We start from the raw sequence: 20,625 nt of genomic DNA, 5'->3' as shown, positions 1-20,625 counted from the left end.
TTTTTTAAGTGTAAAGAGAACACGCCGAAGGTTATTGTCACCAACAGGGATAACACACTAATGAATAATTGGAGTGTAATATGTTTATCGTATAGGGAGAGAAGTGACAAATTTGTCGGTCTTCCTCCATAGTCATGTGCTTCTTTCGATTCTTGCGATTGTGCTTCAAGATTGTTTGTAGATTCACCTTTTTCAATTTTTAGCAATTTTGAATTTATAATGAATCTATGTATTTTCAATTTGAATGAATGAATACCATTTTTAGTAAAAAAAAAAAGTTTTTCTCTCATGTAATCAACTACATAAATCAAACACCGTCGTAATATTTTATTAAATACCATATTTTTATCGAACTCATGATAATTAAGTGTCTTATGATAAAAACTAAAATATAGATGTATTTATTTTATTTTTGGTGTTCAACCACCCCCTAGGCTTTTTCAAACAAAGCAAGTGTTCAGCATAACAAAGGAAAAAGTAAGAGGAGACGATTTCCAAAGACAAATTAACAATGAAGATAATATTTTAGTAATCTAGCTTGTATTTGACACTTGAGAGATGATGAAATTCGTGATCAGATAATTAGGGATTAGGTAAGATAAGACTCTAAAGAAGTAGGAGTATTTAAAAACAAATACAAGCCTACCATATGTTCAACTACGTATTTCATTAAATATTTTATTACTAGTAAAAATAAATAAATAACACAATAGTAAAATATAATTAGATATGTGTAAAAAAATTATATTTAACTAATGTGCAATAACTCTTTTACTATAGAGCAATACTATAGTAGAAGTTTATTATACGAGGGGAGAATCGAAAAACAAAAATTATTTTAATTTCTCTTTTTGTCTTGGACTCAGCATCATCACCTTATTCTAAATTTTTTCATAAAAAAAATGTATCTTTCAATTTCATTGACTATGTATTTTCACTTCGATTTAAGTTTTTTTTTTACTCAAATTTAATTTATGTTTGAAATAGTGACACTTGTAGTTTTAAACTCATTTCCTAATTATATATGATTTGATTTGATTTGATTCGTTCCTTTCAGAGAATATAACTTGTATCCGTTGCTCTCTTTTATTAATGAGAATGACTCTATCCAATGCATAGAAATTGAACAATTTGGTGTGTGTGTGTGTTTTTTTTCTTTCTTTTGACAAGCAATTTGGTGTTTGTTATTCATTTTATTGTTTCTTTTTTTCTTTTCTTGTCTTTCGTATAACAAGTCAATTGATGAAACCAAAAAGAAAATGTCAATTAAAATGATTTGAGAAGCATTGCTTTTACAATCACCTAATTAGTTTATTAAAGACTTAATTGCATTTTTGGTCCCTTATCTTTATTTTAGGTTTCAAGTTGACCCCTTATCTTTTAAAAGTTTCTAGTTGGTTCCTTATCTTTTCTAGCAAGCGATATGACTTTTTCAAGCTAAGTAGTCTGAAATCAAGGAATGATACGAATATTTGAATGGACAAATCCTAGTGTGGAAAGCGACCTAGCCCTAATCAAAAGCCAGATCGAGGGATGGTCATTTAACGGGGCTAAGCACCACGAGCGCGAGAAAGAAACACTGAAATCAGCAAACTCATTGGCACGAAAGAAACACCACAATTCTCTTAAATTCATTAGTTTATATAATATTGGTATTTTTTTGTTCCCAACTAATAATATTTAAATAATTAAATGTATTAGTTTGTTCGAAGACATTTCCATATTTCATTAGTAATATAGTGAATCAACTTTTAAATATTTGCCACGTGATTGATGATCCATACAAAACTGAAGCTGATAGTGATGATTGCCTTTTAAGTTTTAACCATTCCAAGTCAAACATGGGAAGTTCAAGCTATCATATATGCAAGTGGTAAATTAGTTTCAGTTAAGGTCAAATTGTACACGAGAATGAGTATCGAGTTTGAATTATCAAATATTGGAATGGAAAATATCGTTTGGTACGAATGCTAAATCTACAAAAGGTAAGAAAAACACTAACCACATCCCATGTTTTCCTCCAAAAGCCAATTTCGGGTTGTATTTGTTATATTAAAAATAAGTATAATAGCTATTTTCTATCCATCGCCTGTTTCGTTATGCTTTGTTCCCGTACCAAATAGCATAGCTCTATTGGAATATTGGATAGACTTACTTACCTCTAGGCTTAACTCCGGATCATCCGGGCCCCTTCTATTGATAAAATAATCTTTAACTAGACTTTACTTAACTCTTCGTCAAATTCAAGATTACCAAGTCCCCTGCCCCTGATAATTCGAGGGCTAAGACTAAAAACAAAAGCCTTCATATATGCAATGACCTGCTCCTCCTATACGTATGCATGTTCCCACCTGCTTTCTTTGTACACACCATTGATCCACCTATATAAAAACAAACTGTGTCAAACATTTGAAATGATCACATTAACTTCTTGAGCAACATTTTCTGATAACAAAAAATGATGACAGATCATCAGAGAATTCACCCTGATAATGAATTGGAGGCACAAACCAAACCAACAATTCCTTTGTATCCTCGAAACACTTCAAAATCCGATAGACGCGATCCTTTGCAACACAAGTATTTCAATCCACCTCTTCCTAAACGCCCCTTTCCAGTGAGGCATACCTATGATCCACCAAAGAAGAAAAGAAGAAGTTGCTGCTGCAGGTTCATCTGTTGTACCATCAGCATATTGCTGATTCTTATAATTGCAATTTCCATCTCCGTTGGAACACTCTACCTTGCTTTTAGACCAAAGCTTCCTAAATATTCAGTTGACAGACTCAGAATAACACAGTTCAATCTTACTGATAACAACAATCTGTTTGTTACGTTCGATGTGACAGTAACTGCTAGAAACCCGAATAAGAAGATTGGAATATACTATGTAAATGGAAGCCATATAAGTGCTTGGTATAAAGAAACAGAACTGTGTGAAGGGTCTTTGCCGATATTCTATCAGGGTCATCGAAATACAACCGTACTTAATCTGCCTTTAACAGGTCAAACACAGGATGCAACTGGTTTAGTAAATACACTGCAGCAGCAGATTGCAGAGGCAGGTAATATCCCCCTTGATATTAAGGTTAATCAGAATGTGAGAGTTAAGCTTGGTAAGTTGAAGATCTTTAGAGTCAAATTTCATGTTAGGTGCAAACTTGTGGTGAATAGCCTTGGTGCTGATAATGATATTAGCATTTCAAATAGTAGTTGTAAGTTCAGGCTTAAGCTATAAATTCATTTGGGATATGGATTGTGTAGCCACATCCGGTTAGCCGGTTCATGTGGCCGACTGCGTGCAGTCACAGGGTTGTGATTACAAATCCATTTATTTTTACCTAGTTAATTAGTAGAATATGTGTCATAGTTGTAATAATATTATAATGATTTGGAATTTTAATAACAAAGGGATGGAGGATTAGGTGTTCCATCAGCCCTTTGAGATATATACAGTTTGTCTTGTACTTTGATTCTATTCTTTGAGCTACTTCTCGCTCAAATTATGATTAGCTATGATATATACTATTTGTTCAATCTCAAGTATTGTTAGTTTTATCTACACACTCTATAAACACACAACAAAGCAATACTTAGACTATATAACCTTGTTTTGGTATACCAAGTTAGTCCTGTGTGGATATTAATCCGTAGAGTTAACTAAGATTCATTTAAGGGAATGATCTCTCTTAACATATATTTTTGGCCAAGAATCAAACCTCGGACTAAATAATTCAATTGATTCAGGGACTCAAACATCTGCAACTTGTGTTCTTTTATGTTACCCCCCACACTTAAATTTTCAAGTGTTGTGATATCTTACTTACTACTAAGAAAGACTTGAATTTCCAACACAAACAAGTAAAATTCAAGGACATAAAGCAACTGGAGTGTTCAATTGTTACCTGATTAATCATTTCTAAATTCTTGTGCTATGCAATGATGAATGAACTTGTTATACGGATGGACGTGTTATTTATTTATGGACTTGTTATGCTATGCTCTTAGAAGTTAAAATCCTAAACAAAATGACTATAAAAAGAAATTAAGGTGCCGGAGCCGCCGACACTCCACTTATTCATCTTTAGATAAATTTTTTGGCCACTATGCTACTAAAAAAATCCTAAGCAAAATAAGGTTTTTTTTTTCTTCTTTTGACGAACTAAACAAAATAAGGGTTAAAAATCTCAAATAATTTCTTTTTGTGTCCATAGATATATCAAATTGTGGTCAAAATGTTTTTGTCATGACTTATAAGTCTTATACCTTATTCTCAGTAACGGTTAAATGTCGATAGATATATGGATTCGATCTCTAGTCCGGTTTTTAAAAATTATACACACATAAAAAAAAGTTGTTTAAGTGATTTTTTTTTCCGTGCCTCTTTACTTTTTCTCGAGCCCACAAACTTTCTAAAAATACCCCTTACATTTTAGGGTTAGAACGCGTTTCACATTCTAGAATGAGAATGTCGACACAATGTCTCACTTCCCTTCCCTCACCAACTGATAAACTTTTCTAAAAAAATACTAAAAATAGAAGAAAATAATTGAGAGACGAGAGGAAGATGAAAAATAGAAAATGAAGAAAATATTTCAATTTATATAAAATAAAATAACCAAAATTCTGACCAATGATAATATTTTTCATTTTAGTTCGAACAATGTTCTAACTCTAGTATGCAAACCGTATTTTACCAAATTTTGCATTTTTGCAATGCTTTAACTTTAGGCTCTGTTTGGTAACACAAATAAGCTAGCTTATAGCTTATTATATGAGCTTATAAGCTTGTTTCAAAAAATTAGAGGTGTTTGGTAACAAGCTTTTTGTACTAGCTTATAGCTTTTTTTCAGATGCTATTTCAAGTAGCATTTGAGCTTATAGCTTTTTACACTTTATTCCATTTTTACCCTTTAATTTAATAACTACCCACTCTAAAAAATAAACTACCCACTATCAATTATGTAATTTTATATTCAATAACCACTTTAAAAGCTAATTTTACCAAACACTTTAATTTCAATAAGCTAGCTTTTCAGCTATCAGCTATAAGCTAGCTTTTCAGCTATCAGCTAGCTTATCAGCTATCAGCTAGCTTATAGCTTATTTTTACCAAACGGACCCTTAGATTAATAATTTAGGGGCTGCACGAGAAAGTAAGAGGGTGCGAAAAGACATTCTCAACATTTTAACTCCAAAATAGAAGCCCAAGCCTAAACCCTAATACAACTACTATAAATAAATACGAAGGCAATGCTCAAGAGTAGCAGAAACCCTAATTCTCTCTTCCATCTTCTCACAGTTGAAGATATATTGCATTGGAGAGTAAAAAATTACATTATTTTAAAACAATTTTTTTCTTTGATCCATGTTAGTTAGATACCTCAAGAATGTTAGTTTCTGAATCTTATTGTTGTGAATGTTTTTTTATAGTTTGGTCTGATGCCACGTCTCTGGTAGCTATATATTAGCTCTGACCAGAGATGCTATGATTGGACCTAAATCAAGAGTGCTTTTTTCATTTGTTTCGCATTTTGATAGGAATCTGTGAATCTTATATACTATGATTATGCAGAGCCGATTTGTGTGATTACATTTCTATATAATTAGTTTTTATTTTTTGGTGTTTGGTGTTGTTTTAGTGAAGCTAATGATGACAAAATTGATTTGGAATTACCGTCTGAATATCATATCTTTGATGTAAATTTCTTGGCTGTGGTACTGAGGCTTCAAATTTTTTATTTTTTTATGTATTAGTTGTTGTAGTTTCAATATTTAGAATTTGTTTGGATTGACTTATTTGAGATTATACATAAGTTTTGTGACAATGTTTTGAAAGAATATACAATAACAAATTGTGATACTTTGATAAGTTTTTTTGTTTTCTATAATATTGGTGGTGTTTTTTTAGTGAAGCCGATGAGGATTAGATTGAATTGGAATTACCGTCTGAATAGCTATTCTTTGATGAAAATTTCTGGCTGTAACTGAGGCTTCAATTTATGATTGTTTTGTTTTTTTTGCCTAATTTCCAAACCAAAATTGCAGTGAGATAATTTGTTTTTTGTTTTTTCTTAGTACATTGATCTATTTGGTGATTTCAGAATCATGTGTTGTGATTTCCCTCTTAGAAAACTAACTTGACCTATTGAATGTCACTTTCCTAATACAATTAATAAAAAGTCATTCAAAATTTCAGATAGTACCTCAGATTGTGTTTACATATTCTATAGAAGTTGATGAATGGATGAATAATAATCAGAGAAAAAAGGTTATCTACTTTTTTTATTTTTTTTATTCTTAGCAATTGAATGTAAAAAGATTATATATTTCTTGCAAAGAAAAAAAAAGTGTACATAACTTATTCAATAGAGTTGTTGGAAGAAAATATAATTGACAAACTAACTTACAAACAAGGCTTGCTTAGTTTCATGACGTCGAGTCTTTAGAATCGAAGAAACAATTAAATTTGGGATGATGTTATCTAGACAAATCAAATGGGGTGGAAGAGAGCATGCAATTTGCTCAAGAGCTAAAATGATCAACATGTTTGGAGCTTAGCTTACATGTTAGTACATTTGGACTCCCCATTCTTTGTGTGGACTAAGCCTTGCACATGTAAGTTCAATAAATGCAACATTGATGTTTTGTTTTCAAATTTGTGTAACAAGGTGTGAATTGGTATTTGTATAAGGAATGATCAAAGTTGGTTTGATTTAGCAAAAACATAGTGAAATTTTTAAGGGTTAATTTAGGACAAAACTAAGAAGTTTTGTTATACTAATATTTTGCTTATAGTAAAAAACATCTCTAATCTTGGTTCTATTATTAATGACCTTTGTTATCTACATATTGTTTCTCATAACTTGCTCGGATGGCTCAATATTTATCTAGTTTCTCGGTTGTGTTTAAACTTCAGGGCCTTCCTTGCTGATATTTCAGATGTGGTAATTCTGGTTTTTTGTGCAGTATCAGTAGTGTTGTTGTAAGTGTAATGTGTCTTGTCGTTCCTTCCCTTGGTTCTATTTTTGCGGAATTGTCTTCGGCTCTTTGCAATCTAGTGGTATTGGTATTTTTCCTTTTCTACCATTTAAGTACTTGGAAGCACACACATCTCAATTTCGTTGATCCATGTTAGTTAAACAGTTCAAGAATATTAGTTTTTGGATCTTATTGTTGTGAATGTTTTGTTTTTATAGTTTGGTCTGATGCCACGTCTCTGGTAGCTATATATTGGACCTAAATCAAGAGTGCTTGTCATTTGTTTCGCATTTTGATAGGAATCTGTGAATCTTATATACTATGATTATGCAGAGCCGATTTTTGCGATTACATTTCTATATAATTAGTTTTTTTTTTGGTGTTTGGTGTTTTAGTGAAGCCTATGATGACAAAATTGAATTGGAATTACCGTCTGAATAACTTTGATGTAAATTTCTTGGCTGTGGTACTGAGGCTTCAATTTTTTTTTCCAGCCACATTTTTTAAAAAATACATAGGAAGGATTATCATGTATAAATTCTTGTATTAGTTGGTGTACTTTCAATATTTAGAATTTGTTTGAGGTTATACATAAGTTTTTGTCTTCATAATATTGCTGGTGTCTTTTCAGTGAAGCTGATGAGGATTAGATTGAATTGGAATTACCGTCTGAATAGCTATTCTTTGATGAAAATTTCTGTTCTAGAACTAATTAAAACCTATACAAATATTGATATTTTTGATTTGAATTATGAAGTGTTTCTTTTCTTTATTTTCCATGTTTTAATAATATATGTATAATTTGTGAACATATTAATCTGTTATAGGTGTTGTTAATGCTATAATCATATCATAATTTTCATTGTGACTTGGATGTGATGATTATTTCCCCAGATGATCGAAGCTGAAATAACTGTGCGAAATTTGTTTCTCTTTTTTGAGAAATCAAGCCAAATAATCTGATCCAATTTGCATTCTTAAATTGTATATTTATGATAAAATATTTAAATGTTTGAATGTTCTGTTTTGTGAGTGAGTATTTACTGCCTTATGTGTATTTATTTGATTGCTTATTATATGATTGTATTTTAAGATGGATGTGAAGATAATTTCCCCAGATGATCGAAGCTGAAATATCTGTGCGAATTTTGTTTCTCATTAGAGAAATCAAGCCAAATAATCTGATCCATCTTTACAATCTAAATTAGTTGTTACGTCATTAACGTGTACAAGCAAACATTTCTCTAGCACCATGCACATGTTGACTTTGTTTGATCATTAAGTCAGTTGTTCCTCGTTTGATTTATTATGGTGATTTATGTATCTACTGGTATAAATTAGCATGCAAATGATGCTGGAAATGTCTTACTTGTGCACATAGAATTGGCTAACTTTTATGTGTTTTATACTTGGTTGTTGTAAATTTCTGATAATTTTTTATGGTTCAATTGGTCATATAATTATTCTTGGAGAACAAGTAAAGGGTATATGACACTAGAATTCTTAATTTTAGCAATGAGTATATCCTACTACTTAGAGAATGTATTCTCCAGATATCAATAAACAGATGTTTAATGCTTGCACTACTTTCTGTGTGGATAGCAAGTTTGGCTTGTCTTTTACATTTATCATATTCAATCTTGCTCATTTCTAGAACCTAACTGGTTTTATATTAGTAGTTTACTATCAAAATAATTGCTCAACATCTGTAAGAACACAACATTTATTGTTTGTATAGGTTATAATTACTTCTAACCAAATCTGTAAAATTGAATAATTACTGTCTTCAATTTATGATTTTTTTTTTCTGCTTAATTTTCAAACCAAAATTGCAGTGAGATAATTTATTGTGTCTTAGTACAGATCAACTTAGAGGTTTAATTGAGTTGTTACTTGTTGGAAGAAAATATAACTTATAAACGACACTTATTCCACCTGAAGTAATGACATTTGTTATCTATTGATCTGATCTAGTGAACTCTGATCCTAAATTTTTTAGAAGATAAGCCATTAAAGTTGCTCATAGCTTATTCGGATGGCTCCATTTTTAATTGGTTTCTCAATGGTGTTTAAACCCAAGGGTATGCCTTGGTGTAATTCTGGTAATTTGTTCAATATCAATAGCGTTGGTTAGCTGGTATAGTGCATTGATGGAGGTAGGTTGTAGGTGTAATGTCTCGTCGCTCCTTGCCTTGGTTATATTTTTGCAGAATGTCTTGGGTGCTTAGCAATCTAGTGGTGTTGGTGCTTAGCCTTTTATATCATTTGTGTACTTGGAAGCACACAGGCAGCATTATATCAAGAAGTCAAGCTTCAATTTTGGGACTGTTATGCATTGGGAGGGAGGTATTGAGATAAGTATTGTACTATTTTGGCTAGGAGTGCTAGCTGTCGAGTTGTATATGTGCATGAAGAGAGTCGGCCCTAAGATTTTTGGTGTTTTGGCCAATATTAAATGAATGGTGACCTCTCTTGTTAAACTTGTAAGTTAGTCTATGATTCACTTAATACCTCAATAGTGACTGTGCTTCCTTTCTTTTCTTCAAGCAAGCGATTACAGCAAAGAAGAAATTGTGTGTCTCGGATGTATGTTTGTTAACCCGTCTAAAGAGTGTTAAACACAAATTATTGGATTTTGATTAACGTGTAAATAAAAGTGATCGAGGTCAAATATTGTGACCTAAAAAATCTAGCCTCGACTATCGTTGTTTGACAAATCATGTGGATAAGTGTGCATTTCTGGCCGTTGTTGAATATTAAGTAATTGTTTAAGTTTTGGGATCTCCTGATTAAGAATTTTACTTTAAATTTTAGTAGGCATAAATATGAAAACGGTTTCTGTATTTACGGTTTGTTTTAATTTTAGTTCCTGCAAGACAAAATTGATTTTAGTCTTTGCAAAATATCAAAACTTTTAAAAAGGTCTTTGAGGCGAATTTTTGGTTGACATGTCAAGTAATTGATGATTTGGCAGATGTTGACTAGGATTTTTTATGACGTCGAATTAACATGTCATTTTCATTTAAATATTAAAGATGGAAAATAACATTTTAGATTTATAAAAAAAATAATTTAAAAATAGAAATAGAAAGCCAATATACTTTAAAAAAAGTTAATATATTAGATTTAAAAATATATTTAAAAAAAAATGTATCAAAATAGAAAAAAAGAAATCACATAAAGAAGAAAAACGCATAGAAGAAAAAACGCAAAGAAGAAAAGGCTAAAATTAGGATTCCTGAATCAAAGTTACGATTGAAGGACAAATCACGCAAAGAAGAAAGAAGATGTCGAGTAGCAAAGATGGTTCGTCTTCTTCAGTTTTTGTTGCATAAAAGCTTCCTATGTGTGGGTGTCAAATACCCATGGTGATGTACAAAGCCAACAGTAGAAAACGAAATTACGAACATGAAATTGAGGAAGATGAACAAAAACAAACAACATAAGAACTTTGCGATTTGAAGATGAACAAAAACTCTTTCTTACCCTAACTTTCAATTTCAATTAACCCCTATTAACCCCTCTGCGGTTTGAAGATGAATAGAAACTGTATTTTTCTTCTTTGCATGATTTCTTTATTCTATTTTGATGATTTGTTTTTTTTTTTAAATCTAATATATTAACTTTTTTTGTTTGTAAGTTTATTAACTTTCTATTTCTATTTTTCAATTTATTTTGTTTTGTTTTTTAAAATCTGACATGTTATTTTTTTTATTTTTTTATACCTGAAAATGACATGTTAATTCCACGTAATCGAAAATCTTAGTTAGTATTTGCCAAATCATCAACTACTTGACATGTCAGTCAAAAATTCACTTCAAGGACATTTTTAAATGTTTTGATATTTTGCAAGGACTAAAATCAAACTTTTTTTTGCGGGGGCTAAAATCAAAACAAGCCGTAATTGCAGGGACCGTTTTCATATTTAAGCCATTTTAGTATTACAAATCTTAATTAAAGAAAATGGTAAAAAAAAAAATACAATGATTTTAAATTTTAAAAATGAATATTAGATAAATAATATGCACTTGATTTTTCCTCTTTTTCATGTACTCTCCGTTCCTTTTTTAGTGTCGTTTTAGAATAGTAAAACCAAATTAGCGAAATGTGTTTTCTTCGCTTGATACCATTGTTTTAGTCCACCAATAAACTCTTTTTTTTTTTGCATACATTTTCTCTTTCCAATAAATTTAATATGTTATGTACCCAAAAATATGGTATAGCATTAATTAGTTTTATTGAAAAAATAAGAATAATTGACAAAAAGTATATTTGATGAATCTTATCATGCTATCATTAAAATATTAAAACGATAGTTAAATATGAACGCTAAATATGTAGTCAAACGACACTTAAAAAAGAACATAGGAAATGTTATATATGACTCTTGAAGTCATGCATCTCAATTACCAAACTACATGCATTACAAACCACCAATATATTATGAAGTTTAAATTAAAGTAATAATAATTAAATTTTAAATATTAGTTTTTTTTTTGTACAAAAAAGTTTAAATATTAGTAAATCATATAAATTTAATTTTCTCTCATTCTCATGTATTAAATATGAATTTTAGATTCATGCATATCAATAATAAAAAACACAACCAACTACATGCACAAATATATTTTTAACATAATTCATTCTCCTTAATTTCTCATCTATTAAATGACGTTTAGATTCATAATGTCGTGTGATAATCTATTATATATATGCAGGGCCATCCCTAAGATTTTAAATTATCTATTCAAATTATGAAATTGGAGTCCCTTTTATTTGATAAGTCATATTTTTTATTTTTTTTATTTTTATGGATTTATAAGTCATATAATTATAGTATGAGTTTATCCTAAAAAGTATTATATTAGTTATATGATTTTTTATTTTAACAAAAAGGATTAACGGCACAATTATTTTTGCCAGCTTGATTTTTATTTATGTGTAATTATTTTGAATATATATAATTTGTGTCACTAAAAATTTCGTGCCATGCGCGGTCGCTCCTTCCGAACACCCTTCGAAACCCCTGTATATATGTTGGATATTGAAAATAATTGTAAAATTCTAACCCTTGTTAAATTTATGTATTATTTATCTAATATCAATTATGTATCATTGCGTAATTTTTTTGGATATATTTTTATGTTTATATGGAGAAGACTCCTGAGATATATTGTTATATGAAAAATACTGTAATATTCTTTTATATTCTATTTCTCATTATTATTCATAGATATACGACTCTATAGAGCTACAAATTTTTAAATCATATCTTTAAATCTTTAAATAACAAATAAATAGTAAAAGATTTAAACAAAAATATAAATCATATATCCTAATGGGAACCCCTAATATTATGGACACTTTTTTATGAGTACCATCCCTATTAAATTGCAAAAGGTCACTTATAAATTTAAATAAGCATAATTGTTAAAAGAATTAATTATAGTTTTGCCCTTAAACATCGTTAAAAAGTTTTATTAAAAAAAATGGTTAAAGAAGTTTTTCCATACATCTATGGTTCCAATAAGAAGTCATTGGTTGAGATCCCGAGTTCAAATCTACATTCTCATTGAATCTCTATCCATATAAGTGTCTCTTATTTGCTTTAATTTGTTACCGGTCTTTGTTGTTTTCACTTACCCATTTCCCAATTTCCCTTTATTCTTCCTCTTTCACCAAATGGGTCGTCTCTATCTCTTTTCATTTCTCCTATATATAATCGTAAAAAGTTTCATCTTTCTTCTTCTTGTTGGGTTTGTGAAGTTGTGTTTTCACCATAGAAGTAAGAAGATGTTTTCTATGTTGATGCATCCTCATGACCATAAAGGAATTGTTGTTGTTCATGAAGACACAAATCATCTTGTTGACCCTTGTCTTATTCTCACTTATGATCCCAAAATGTACTTGAATAACAACAATGTCATAACACTCTGCACTAGCAGGACAATACATAAAGCCACTAAATTGGCTACCTACAAAAAGGGAAAACAAGCTTAGACACAAATCCTCCAAATCAAAACAACACAACACCAACGAAGCACAGTAGCCAAGTCTCTCTACTCTCAAACACCAGAAAATAACACAATAAACCATTTAGCTAATTGAATTGAATTAATAATAAAGGAAACGATATATCTTCGACTTGAAGTTTATCATTTTTTTTAAGCGGGGAACAACTTTTTAAGCATGAGATAATTGTACATAAGTTGAATATTGATAAATAAAAAGATTATTATATATATCGTGACCGGTTATAGTAGGTCATATAATGAGATTCATCGCAGGACCTTTCTTTTGGGGTCTATATTAGGGGATCCGTATTATTTTATAATTATAAATCTAAAATTTTTAAATTATTTAAACATATTATTCTCAATGCTTAAACAAGAAACATCAAAAACATTAATTACTTTTTCTTCTTTTTTTAAATATTTTATTCTTCGTATATTTTATATTTTATTTATATACATATTACTAAAAAAAACATCGTTGCTCTAGACGGTCATTTATCTCAACCATACTCGAGGATACCAATGTGCACAAAGGACAAATGTTACTTACTTGGGTGTCATCTTGGTAGTATTTCAAAATTCTTATTTTGATTTTGGATTAAAAGAAGATGTACTTTTGTATTTTCTTTGATGGATCGTAGTGACATGAGGCGAGACCCAAAAGTCCGAATGAATATTTCTTTCTGCTGTCGAGAAGGAAGCGCTATTGGAGTTTATTTTGATGAAAAGCCTATTCATTTAAGACATCTTAATTTTGATGATAGACTCTTTGAATTATTCGAAGATAAATGAGGTGGTTATGCTTTTATCAGGTTTACAGAGTTAGCATGTCTTTGTGTTTTAATTCATGATATGTATATTGTTATGAGATTTTAATTTTAAATTTTTTATCTTTCACATATCTTATGTTTACACATTTTCAATAAATATAATGAGTTAATCAAAATTTCTAAAATAGGGAATTAAAATTATCCAATTTGAAATAAGATCAAAATTGTTATATTTTTATGCCTGAAATAATACAAGAAAACAAAATAATGATAAATAGGATGAAGATATCTGTTATTTCCTTTGTTTTCTGCTACCTTTTCGTTTCTCTGTTATCTATAAAATTCTTATAGCTTCTATAGAGAACCATTTGTTCATTGTTCATAAATTAAGGAAAATGGAACATAACATTTTTCTATTGAAACAAACATGCTATCTTTTATTTCATTCTATTTAAACGTGAAATATACTATTTTTTTTTTATTTCATTCTATTTTATTTTAGCTATCAGACATTCATACGTCTTTTATTTAATCCTTAAGAGTATTCAACTTTTTTTACTTTGTGCCATTTATTGTAATCCTTATTCCTTAAATAATTTATATTTGAGAGACCAAAATCAAATGACATGGATCAATTCTAACCTAAACAAATGTTACAAACTTACAATGATTAAAAATAAAAACAAATTCCTCTTTTTTTGTAGGGTAAAATAAAACAAATTCTATTATCACAAATTTGAAGCTAAACAAAAAGATTGTGGAAATCACTCTTACCGGAGTTAAGTCTATAATCTTATTTGAGACAATGTGAGACTATAAAGTTAAACACTTTTTTTTTAAACCATAATATTGGTATGAAGTTTCCATTATCATTAGCAATGACGAATTATTGTCGGGAAAGCTGTGGGGCACACAACGTGGATTTTCCCCTTCCAACCGAATTTTCTCCATACGCATGAACTAAAAATAGAAAATCTAACCACATGTTTAAGGGAACTAAAACTCTTATCACTTGGACTAATTGATTGTTGGTAAAAGAATAAATTAGTAAAACAATTGGATTTTGGGGAATCTGATTTTGTATTGTACACCTTGCAGATGTTTTCAACAGTTGAATTTTAAGTCAACAACTAAGATGCATAGACCATAGAGTCAATCTCAGTGCATATAGTATTTTTTTTTGTCATAACATATAAATAACGTAGAAAGTAATGCAAAATCCAAATCATGTATACTTAATCCAACTATCTACTCCCTCATGTTTTATTTATAAGCAAAAATTATTTTTTAGATTAATTGAACAACCAAACCAATGTATCATAAAGGAACAGAACAGATCAGCATTTAGTTTAATAAAGGCTAAAACTAACCCCTCTGATTCTTCCATTATAGTTCACCTAACAAAAAAAGGAACTTTTTATTTTTTTTAAAAAAAAACGCTCCAATTTTGTCTTTTTCATAAAGTAAGTATTTTCTGCAACATAGATATGAACCATAAACCATTGTTAATGTTGCTCCTTTTCAGCATTCACATGAACAAAATTGACATCTTCATTTGTCTTTTGCAAGAAGAAAAAAAAACTAAAAAAATATATTAACCTATTTAGTGCTAATATCCATTAAATTAAACATAATACTAACAATTAACAACACTAAAATGTTAGTAAAATCAAGAAGAAGAAAATAAGGTTTTTTTGAAAAGTCGAATTTTTTTGAGACAATTTTCTGCCCTTTCAAGAACCAAATCAACCCTATCTTTTCTCTTGTTCTTCTTTGAACTTGGATAATGTTTCATGACAAAACTCTTTGGAGATTCAAGATCAGAACTTTTAGCACCCTTCTTCTCTTTCTCCACTACTTCTCTTTCTGGTAAAACAAGTTGAATCTTCTTTGTTTGTTCCAAGTTGGTTGATTCTGCAATACATAGAAAAAAACATCAAAAACTATATATAATAGTACAACAAGAAGAATATGAAAAAGGGGAAGAAAAATGAACCTTCAGTGTCTAAGAAAAGATGGGAGGTGTTGTATTGTGGAAGGGGGTGGGAATAGGAATGAGTAGTAGTATTTTGAAGTTGAGTGATTAAAGATCTAAGTTCATGTTTAAGATAGTGATGTTGATTTGGATAAAGGGTTTCAAGAATCTCTAACTCTTCCTTTGCTTGCTCTAATTCCATTTAAGCAGTTTGTGTTTGATTGTTCCACTTCTTTTGTTTCAAAAACGCTCATAGAATTAAATATACTAAAAATTAATAATAATAATAATAATTAAATAAAGAGTGAGGTGATGGAAGTGGAAACACAAGGCAGAAAAAGAGGGAGGGAGGGAAAACAAAAGTTACAAAACATCATTGAATTGGGTTTTTAGACGTTGCAAAGTGTTATGTCGACTTTTGTTTGGGTTTCCAATGTTATTATAGTATTTGTCTCTCCAATACTACTATTCCAAAATATAAACCTAATTGATCCGTGTACATACGTCAATGTACAATTTTGATAACTACTCACTCCTTCAATATAAGAACTATTTTGAATATTGTATATATTTCAACACACAATTTTGATCATTAATATCTTCAATTGTCTATTAGTAAAAATTATAAAAACTTGATATTTTGAAAATACTCATCAAAATAAATCAAACAAGATCTTATGGTAATATTTATATTTATATATTATTAAAAAATATGGTCAAATCAATATAAGTGAACAGTATCATTTAGTCAAACCAGCTCTTATAAAATGGGACGGAGGGAGTAATATCTTAAATTGTCTATTTGGAAAAATTATAAAAACTTAATATTTTTAAAATACTCATCAAAATAAATCAAACAGGATCTCATATGATAATGTTTACAATTACATGCATATGTTATTAAAAAAAATGCAGTCAAAATAAGATAAATGAATAATATATTTAGTCAAAGTAGATCTTACATATTAGAACGGAAGGAGTACTAATTATAAAATTTAAATGTAGTGAGTGAAATTTACGTTAACTCTAGATCGACGTCCTAGGTCAGGTTACCACTCCATTGAAATTCGATTTGTTTTATGCCCTAGGTCCCCTCAAATTGATCACCCTTTCCTTTCACCTGAACCGGTTGAGAGAGATAAACTCACACCATATTTAATAACTTTCGAATTGTCAATCTCTTACCCACAATGGTGTTGAATCCATTGTGTTGAATATGCAAAAGTCTGTTGAAACCATTGCAAGCAAGTGTTGAATCTGATATGGCAGAGAGAGATGATGAAAATTTTCAACACAGTTGAAACCTGCTTCAGCAGCCACGTGGCGCGTTTTTATTTGGCCTGTCTGGCGCGTGCACAACACGCGCGGAAGATGCATCTGGTTAAATGTTTCACGCGGAGAGAGAACATCTTGTGGATAAAGCAGGCCACGTGGCTGCTTCTCATTGGGGCGGGCAATTTTTATGATTTTTATCCTTTGAACTCAATTATTTCATTGAAAATTAATTTTTTAAATTTTAATTTTTATACCAAAATTCATGATTTTTTTTTCTCTACAAATAGAGACTTGGTTCATTTCATTTGGACACAGAAAAAAAACCAAATTTTTCACTATCTTAATCTATTATTAACTTTCTAATTAGTCTTTCTTTTGAAGTTTTAATCTTTTTTTAGTGAAATGGATCCCAACAATTCTTCTAATTATCCCAACAATTCTCAAAATCCCAACAATTCTCAAAATCCCAACAATTATCAAAACTCCAACAATTATCAAAACCCCAACAATTATCAAAATCCCAACAATTATCAAAATTCAAATCAATTTTTCAATCAACATCCTCAAAACACACCTAATTTTGGTTTAACACCAAATTTCAACCAATCATCCTTTGTTCCAAACTTTCATCCATATTATGGAACTATGCTGAGAAATTCATCTCAAACACCCCCGTTTAATGGTTACATGCCGATGGTTAATGAAATTTTTTCGAGTGGTGGTACAACTAACTTTCCCAAATTTTCAACACAAATAACTATTGCTAATGAAGATTCAACTCCTATGAGCAAGAAAAACCATCAACCATCATGGAACACTGAACAAAATTTGGTGCTAATTAGTGGGTGGATCAAATTTGGAACAAGCAGTGTTGTCGGGAAAAACCAGAAAGGTGAAACATATTGGGGTCAAATTGCTGACTATTGTAATGAGCATTGCTCATTCGATCCTCCGCGTGATGGAGTTGCATGCCGAAACCGTTTTAATTATATGAACAAAATACTGAGTAAATGGATTGGCGCTTATGATGGCGCTAAGCGTCTCCAAGGAAGTGGTTGGTCCGAGAATGATGTTTTGGCAAAAGCGCAGGAAATATATGCATGTGGGAAGAATGTTCGGTTCACTTTAATTGAAGAATGGAATGCTCTCCGTGATCAACCACGTTATAGTAGTCAATTAGGATCTGGAAGTAGTGGATCTAAGAGATCTCACGAGAGTGATGCATGTGGCTCAAACTCTGTCGAATCTAGTGCTCGTCCTATAGGTAGGGATGCAGCCAAAAAGAAGGGAAAAAAGAAAGCTTCCACACCCACAGAGGTGGTGGACAAAGAATGGGATACTTACATGAAAATGAGGGAGAAAGAGGTGGAACATTTGGCACTGGTAGTTTCCAATCAACAAGAGAAAAACAGACTTAAGAAAATGAAAATGTATCTAAAGTTAAGTTCTGTTGAGAATCTCGATGACCGGAAGAAAGCCATGTTGGACACATTGGCCCAAGAACTGTTTCCATAATTAATTTCAATCAATGTAGTGTTTGCTTTAAATATTTGTCTGTAGTGTTTGCTTCAATTATTGTGATTGAATAAGTCAGTGTAGTGTTTGCTTTAATTATTGTGATATGTCAGTGTAAGGTTTGTTTTAAGTATTTGTACTACGTGTTTGCTTTAATTATTGTGTCCACCACCCAACTTGCTTTAATTATTGTGTCCACCACCCAGCTTGCTTTAATTATTGTGTCCACCACTCAATCCTTATCTGATAATTAACTCTATACAATAATTATCCTTGAAGCAGTTGCATCTCATGATCTATGGATCTGGCATGCCTTTTTTGGATGTCCGGGAACGTTGAACGACATAAACGTTCTAGACCGTTCACCTATTTTTGATGACGTGGAACAGGGAAAGACTCCAAGTGTGAATTTCTATGTGAATCAACGTCCCTATGATATGACATACTATCTAGCCGATGGTATCTACCCTTCTTATCCAACATTCGTCAAATCTATTAGACTTCCTCAAAGTGAACCCGATAAGTTATTTGCAAAATATCAGGAGGGATGTCGGAAGGACATCGAACGTGCATTTGGAGTGCTTCAAGCTCGATTTAAAATCATCCGTGAACCAGCTCGCTTATGGGACATAGCCGATCTGAGTATCATCATGAGGTCTTGCATCATATTACATAATATGATTGTTGAGGATGAGCGAGATTCATATGCTCAACGTTGGACTGATTTTGAGCAGTCTGAGGAAAGTGGATCTAGTGCACCGCGACCATATTCAACCGAGGTATTACCCGCTTTTGCAAATCATGTGCGTGCTAGATCTGAGTTCCGTGATAAAAAAGCTCATCACGAATTGCAAGCAGATCTAGTGAAGCACATATGGACAAAATTTGGAATGTTTCAGGATTAAAGATGAGTTTCGTATTTGTGTGTTGTTTCGTATTTTAAGTTAGTTTGCATCGTATTAATTATGTAACTTGTGTGTTGTATTGCATTTTAAGTTAATTTGTATCGTATTAATTACGTTATTTGTATGATGTATTGCATTTTAAATTAAGAAAATAAAAAAAAAATTTAAATAAATTTTGTTAAGTGTATTATTTTAGTTTAATTTTAATCGATAATTATAATGTTATTTAATCATAAAAACAAAAATTAAAATTTAAATAAGAATATGAAATAGAAAGTGGTGGGGTAGAGAAAGTGGTGATCGTATCCGAACCAATCCAAAAGTAAAATCGCAAATCGAACCAAACCAAACCGAAAACCGCAAAAACCGCATTTGGTTTGGATGTATTTGGATGGCTTTCTTACTGAACCGCAAACCGCAAAACCGCAAACCGCAAAAACCGCGGATAACCGCAAAAACCGCATTAAGTTACTATTATATATTTATATTCCAATATCGTAAAAGAAAATATATTTATATTCCAATATACATGCCCAATTACCAAGTCAGTCGACCAAATTAATCGAACTTCAAGTTGTTTTTATTTTTTGTACTGAAATTTTATTTTGGTGTTGTAATGTTATTTTAAATAAACAAATTTTATCGGTACCGTGATGTTATTTTGAAAATTCAATTTTTTTATATATTTAAAATTGTAAGTTACTATAATGTTATTTTGGATAAATAATTTTTGTTGGTACTACAATGTTATTTTGGAACTTCAATTTTTTATTTTTTTTTTATGCTTAAAATTGTTCGGTACAATCGTTATGTTTTAAACCGCACCAACCGAACCGATCCAAACCGCATTGGTTTGGTTTGGTTTGGATGACTTTTTAAAAATCAACCGAACCAAACCGAACTGCATGCATTTTTATCTCGCGGTTAGGATGACTTTTATGCTCAAAACCGAACCAAACCGCACCGCGATCACCCCTAGGTATGGTGTTGAATATAAAAACCATTGGAGAGGGTAAAAGTTGAATGTGTGTTGAATGATTAGGTGGAAGAAAGAGAAAATAATGTGGAGTGAAAAAGTGGGTGTTGAATATTTTTTTGTGTTAAAACCATTGTGGGTAGTCATGTCGATCTCTTTTCTAAGAGATCATCTTCTTTTCATTCTGAGGGCCCCTATCTTGCATTTTCAGGTG

General features: G+C 30.7%; 3 protein-coding genes and 8 non-coding genes across 11 annotated transcripts; 10 read left to right on the top strand and 1 right to left on the bottom strand.

Moving 5' to 3' along the window:
* The first annotated feature begins 1,895 nt into the window (after positions 1 to 1,895).
* On the top strand, positions 1,896 to 3,537 carry LOC123916374 (NDR1/HIN1-like protein 6). The gene has a single exon (XM_045967824.1). The coding sequence runs from the start codon at positions 2,459 to 2,461 to the stop codon at positions 3,236 to 3,238; it is 780 nt and encodes a 259-aa protein (XP_045823780.1). The 5' UTR covers positions 1,896 to 2,458; the 3' UTR covers positions 3,239 to 3,537.
* Positions 3,538 to 5,436: 1,899 nt separating this feature from the next.
* Positions 5,437 to 5,598, top strand: LOC123919245. The gene has a single exon (XR_006813154.1). It is a non-coding gene; the product is annotated as a small nucleolar RNA snoR2/U65 (small nucleolar RNA).
* Positions 5,599 to 5,644: 46 nt separating this feature from the next.
* On the top strand, positions 5,645 to 5,733 carry LOC123919228. Its single transcript, XR_006813138.1, has one exon. It is a non-coding gene; the product is annotated as a small nucleolar RNA snoR77Y (small nucleolar RNA).
* A 180-nt stretch (positions 5,734 to 5,913) lies between these two features.
* LOC123919226 lies at positions 5,914 to 5,999 on the top strand. Its single transcript, XR_006813136.1, has one exon. It is a non-coding gene; the product is annotated as a small nucleolar RNA snoR77Y (small nucleolar RNA).
* A 1,203-nt stretch (positions 6,000 to 7,202) lies between these two features.
* LOC123919247 lies at positions 7,203 to 7,337 on the top strand. The gene has a single exon (XR_006813155.1). It is a non-coding gene; the product is annotated as a small nucleolar RNA snoR2/U65 (small nucleolar RNA).
* A 41-nt stretch (positions 7,338 to 7,378) lies between these two features.
* Positions 7,379 to 7,462, top strand: LOC123919227. The gene has a single exon (XR_006813137.1). It is a non-coding gene; the product is annotated as a small nucleolar RNA snoR77Y (small nucleolar RNA).
* Positions 7,463 to 7,617: 155 nt separating this feature from the next.
* Positions 7,618 to 7,687, top strand: LOC123919206. Its single transcript, XR_006813117.1, has one exon. It is a non-coding gene; the product is annotated as a small nucleolar RNA snoZ7/snoR77 (small nucleolar RNA).
* A 163-nt stretch (positions 7,688 to 7,850) lies between these two features.
* On the top strand, positions 7,851 to 7,949 carry LOC123919193. Its single transcript, XR_006813105.1, has one exon. It is a non-coding gene; the product is annotated as a small nucleolar RNA Z103 (small nucleolar RNA).
* A 125-nt stretch (positions 7,950 to 8,074) lies between these two features.
* On the top strand, positions 8,075 to 8,171 carry LOC123919195. The gene has a single exon (XR_006813107.1). It is a non-coding gene; the product is annotated as a small nucleolar RNA Z103 (small nucleolar RNA).
* Positions 8,172 to 15,211: 7,040 nt separating this feature from the next.
* Positions 15,212 to 16,106, bottom strand: LOC123917345. Its single transcript, XM_045969037.1, has 2 exons — positions 15,762 to 16,106; positions 15,212 to 15,679 (listed from the first exon to the last, which is right to left on the bottom strand). The coding sequence occupies exons 1-2, from the start codon at positions 15,940 to 15,942 to the stop codon at positions 15,435 to 15,437; spliced, it is 426 nt and encodes a 141-aa protein (XP_045824993.1). The 5' UTR covers positions 15,943 to 16,106; the 3' UTR covers positions 15,212 to 15,434.
* A 1,347-nt stretch (positions 16,107 to 17,453) lies between these two features.
* Positions 17,454 to 19,501, top strand: LOC123917095 (the record flags this gene model as incomplete). Its single annotated transcript, XM_045968720.1, has 3 exons — positions 17,454 to 18,231; positions 18,813 to 18,841; positions 18,920 to 19,501. Coding segments are annotated over 3 exons (1,323 nt in total), but the record flags the coding sequence as incomplete, so codon positions are not given.
* Positions 19,502 to 20,625: the final 1,124 nt, after the last annotated feature.

The sequence above is a fragment of the Trifolium pratense genome, linkage group LG3 (genome assembly GCF_020283565.1).
Source record: "Trifolium pratense cultivar HEN17-A07 linkage group LG3, ARS_RC_1.1, whole genome shotgun sequence".
Taxonomy (NCBI): Eukaryota; Viridiplantae; Streptophyta; class Magnoliopsida; order Fabales; family Fabaceae; genus Trifolium; species Trifolium pratense.
Note: the sequence above shows the minus strand (reverse complement) of the source record. Positions and strands in the feature narration are given on the sequence as shown.

Coding starts and splice junctions, on each gene's coding strand:
- LOC123917345 (XM_045969037.1), bottom strand. CDS start 15,942: ATGGAATTAGAGCAAGCAAAGGAAGAGTTAGAGATTCTTGAAACCCTT. Junction 15,680..15,761: donor TCTTTTCTTAGACACTGAAG/GTTCATTTTTCT, acceptor TATGTATTGCAG/AATCAACCAACTTGGAACAA.
- LOC123916374 (XM_045967824.1), top strand. CDS start 2,459: ATGATGACAGATCATCAGAGAATTCACCCTGATAATGAATTGGAGGCA.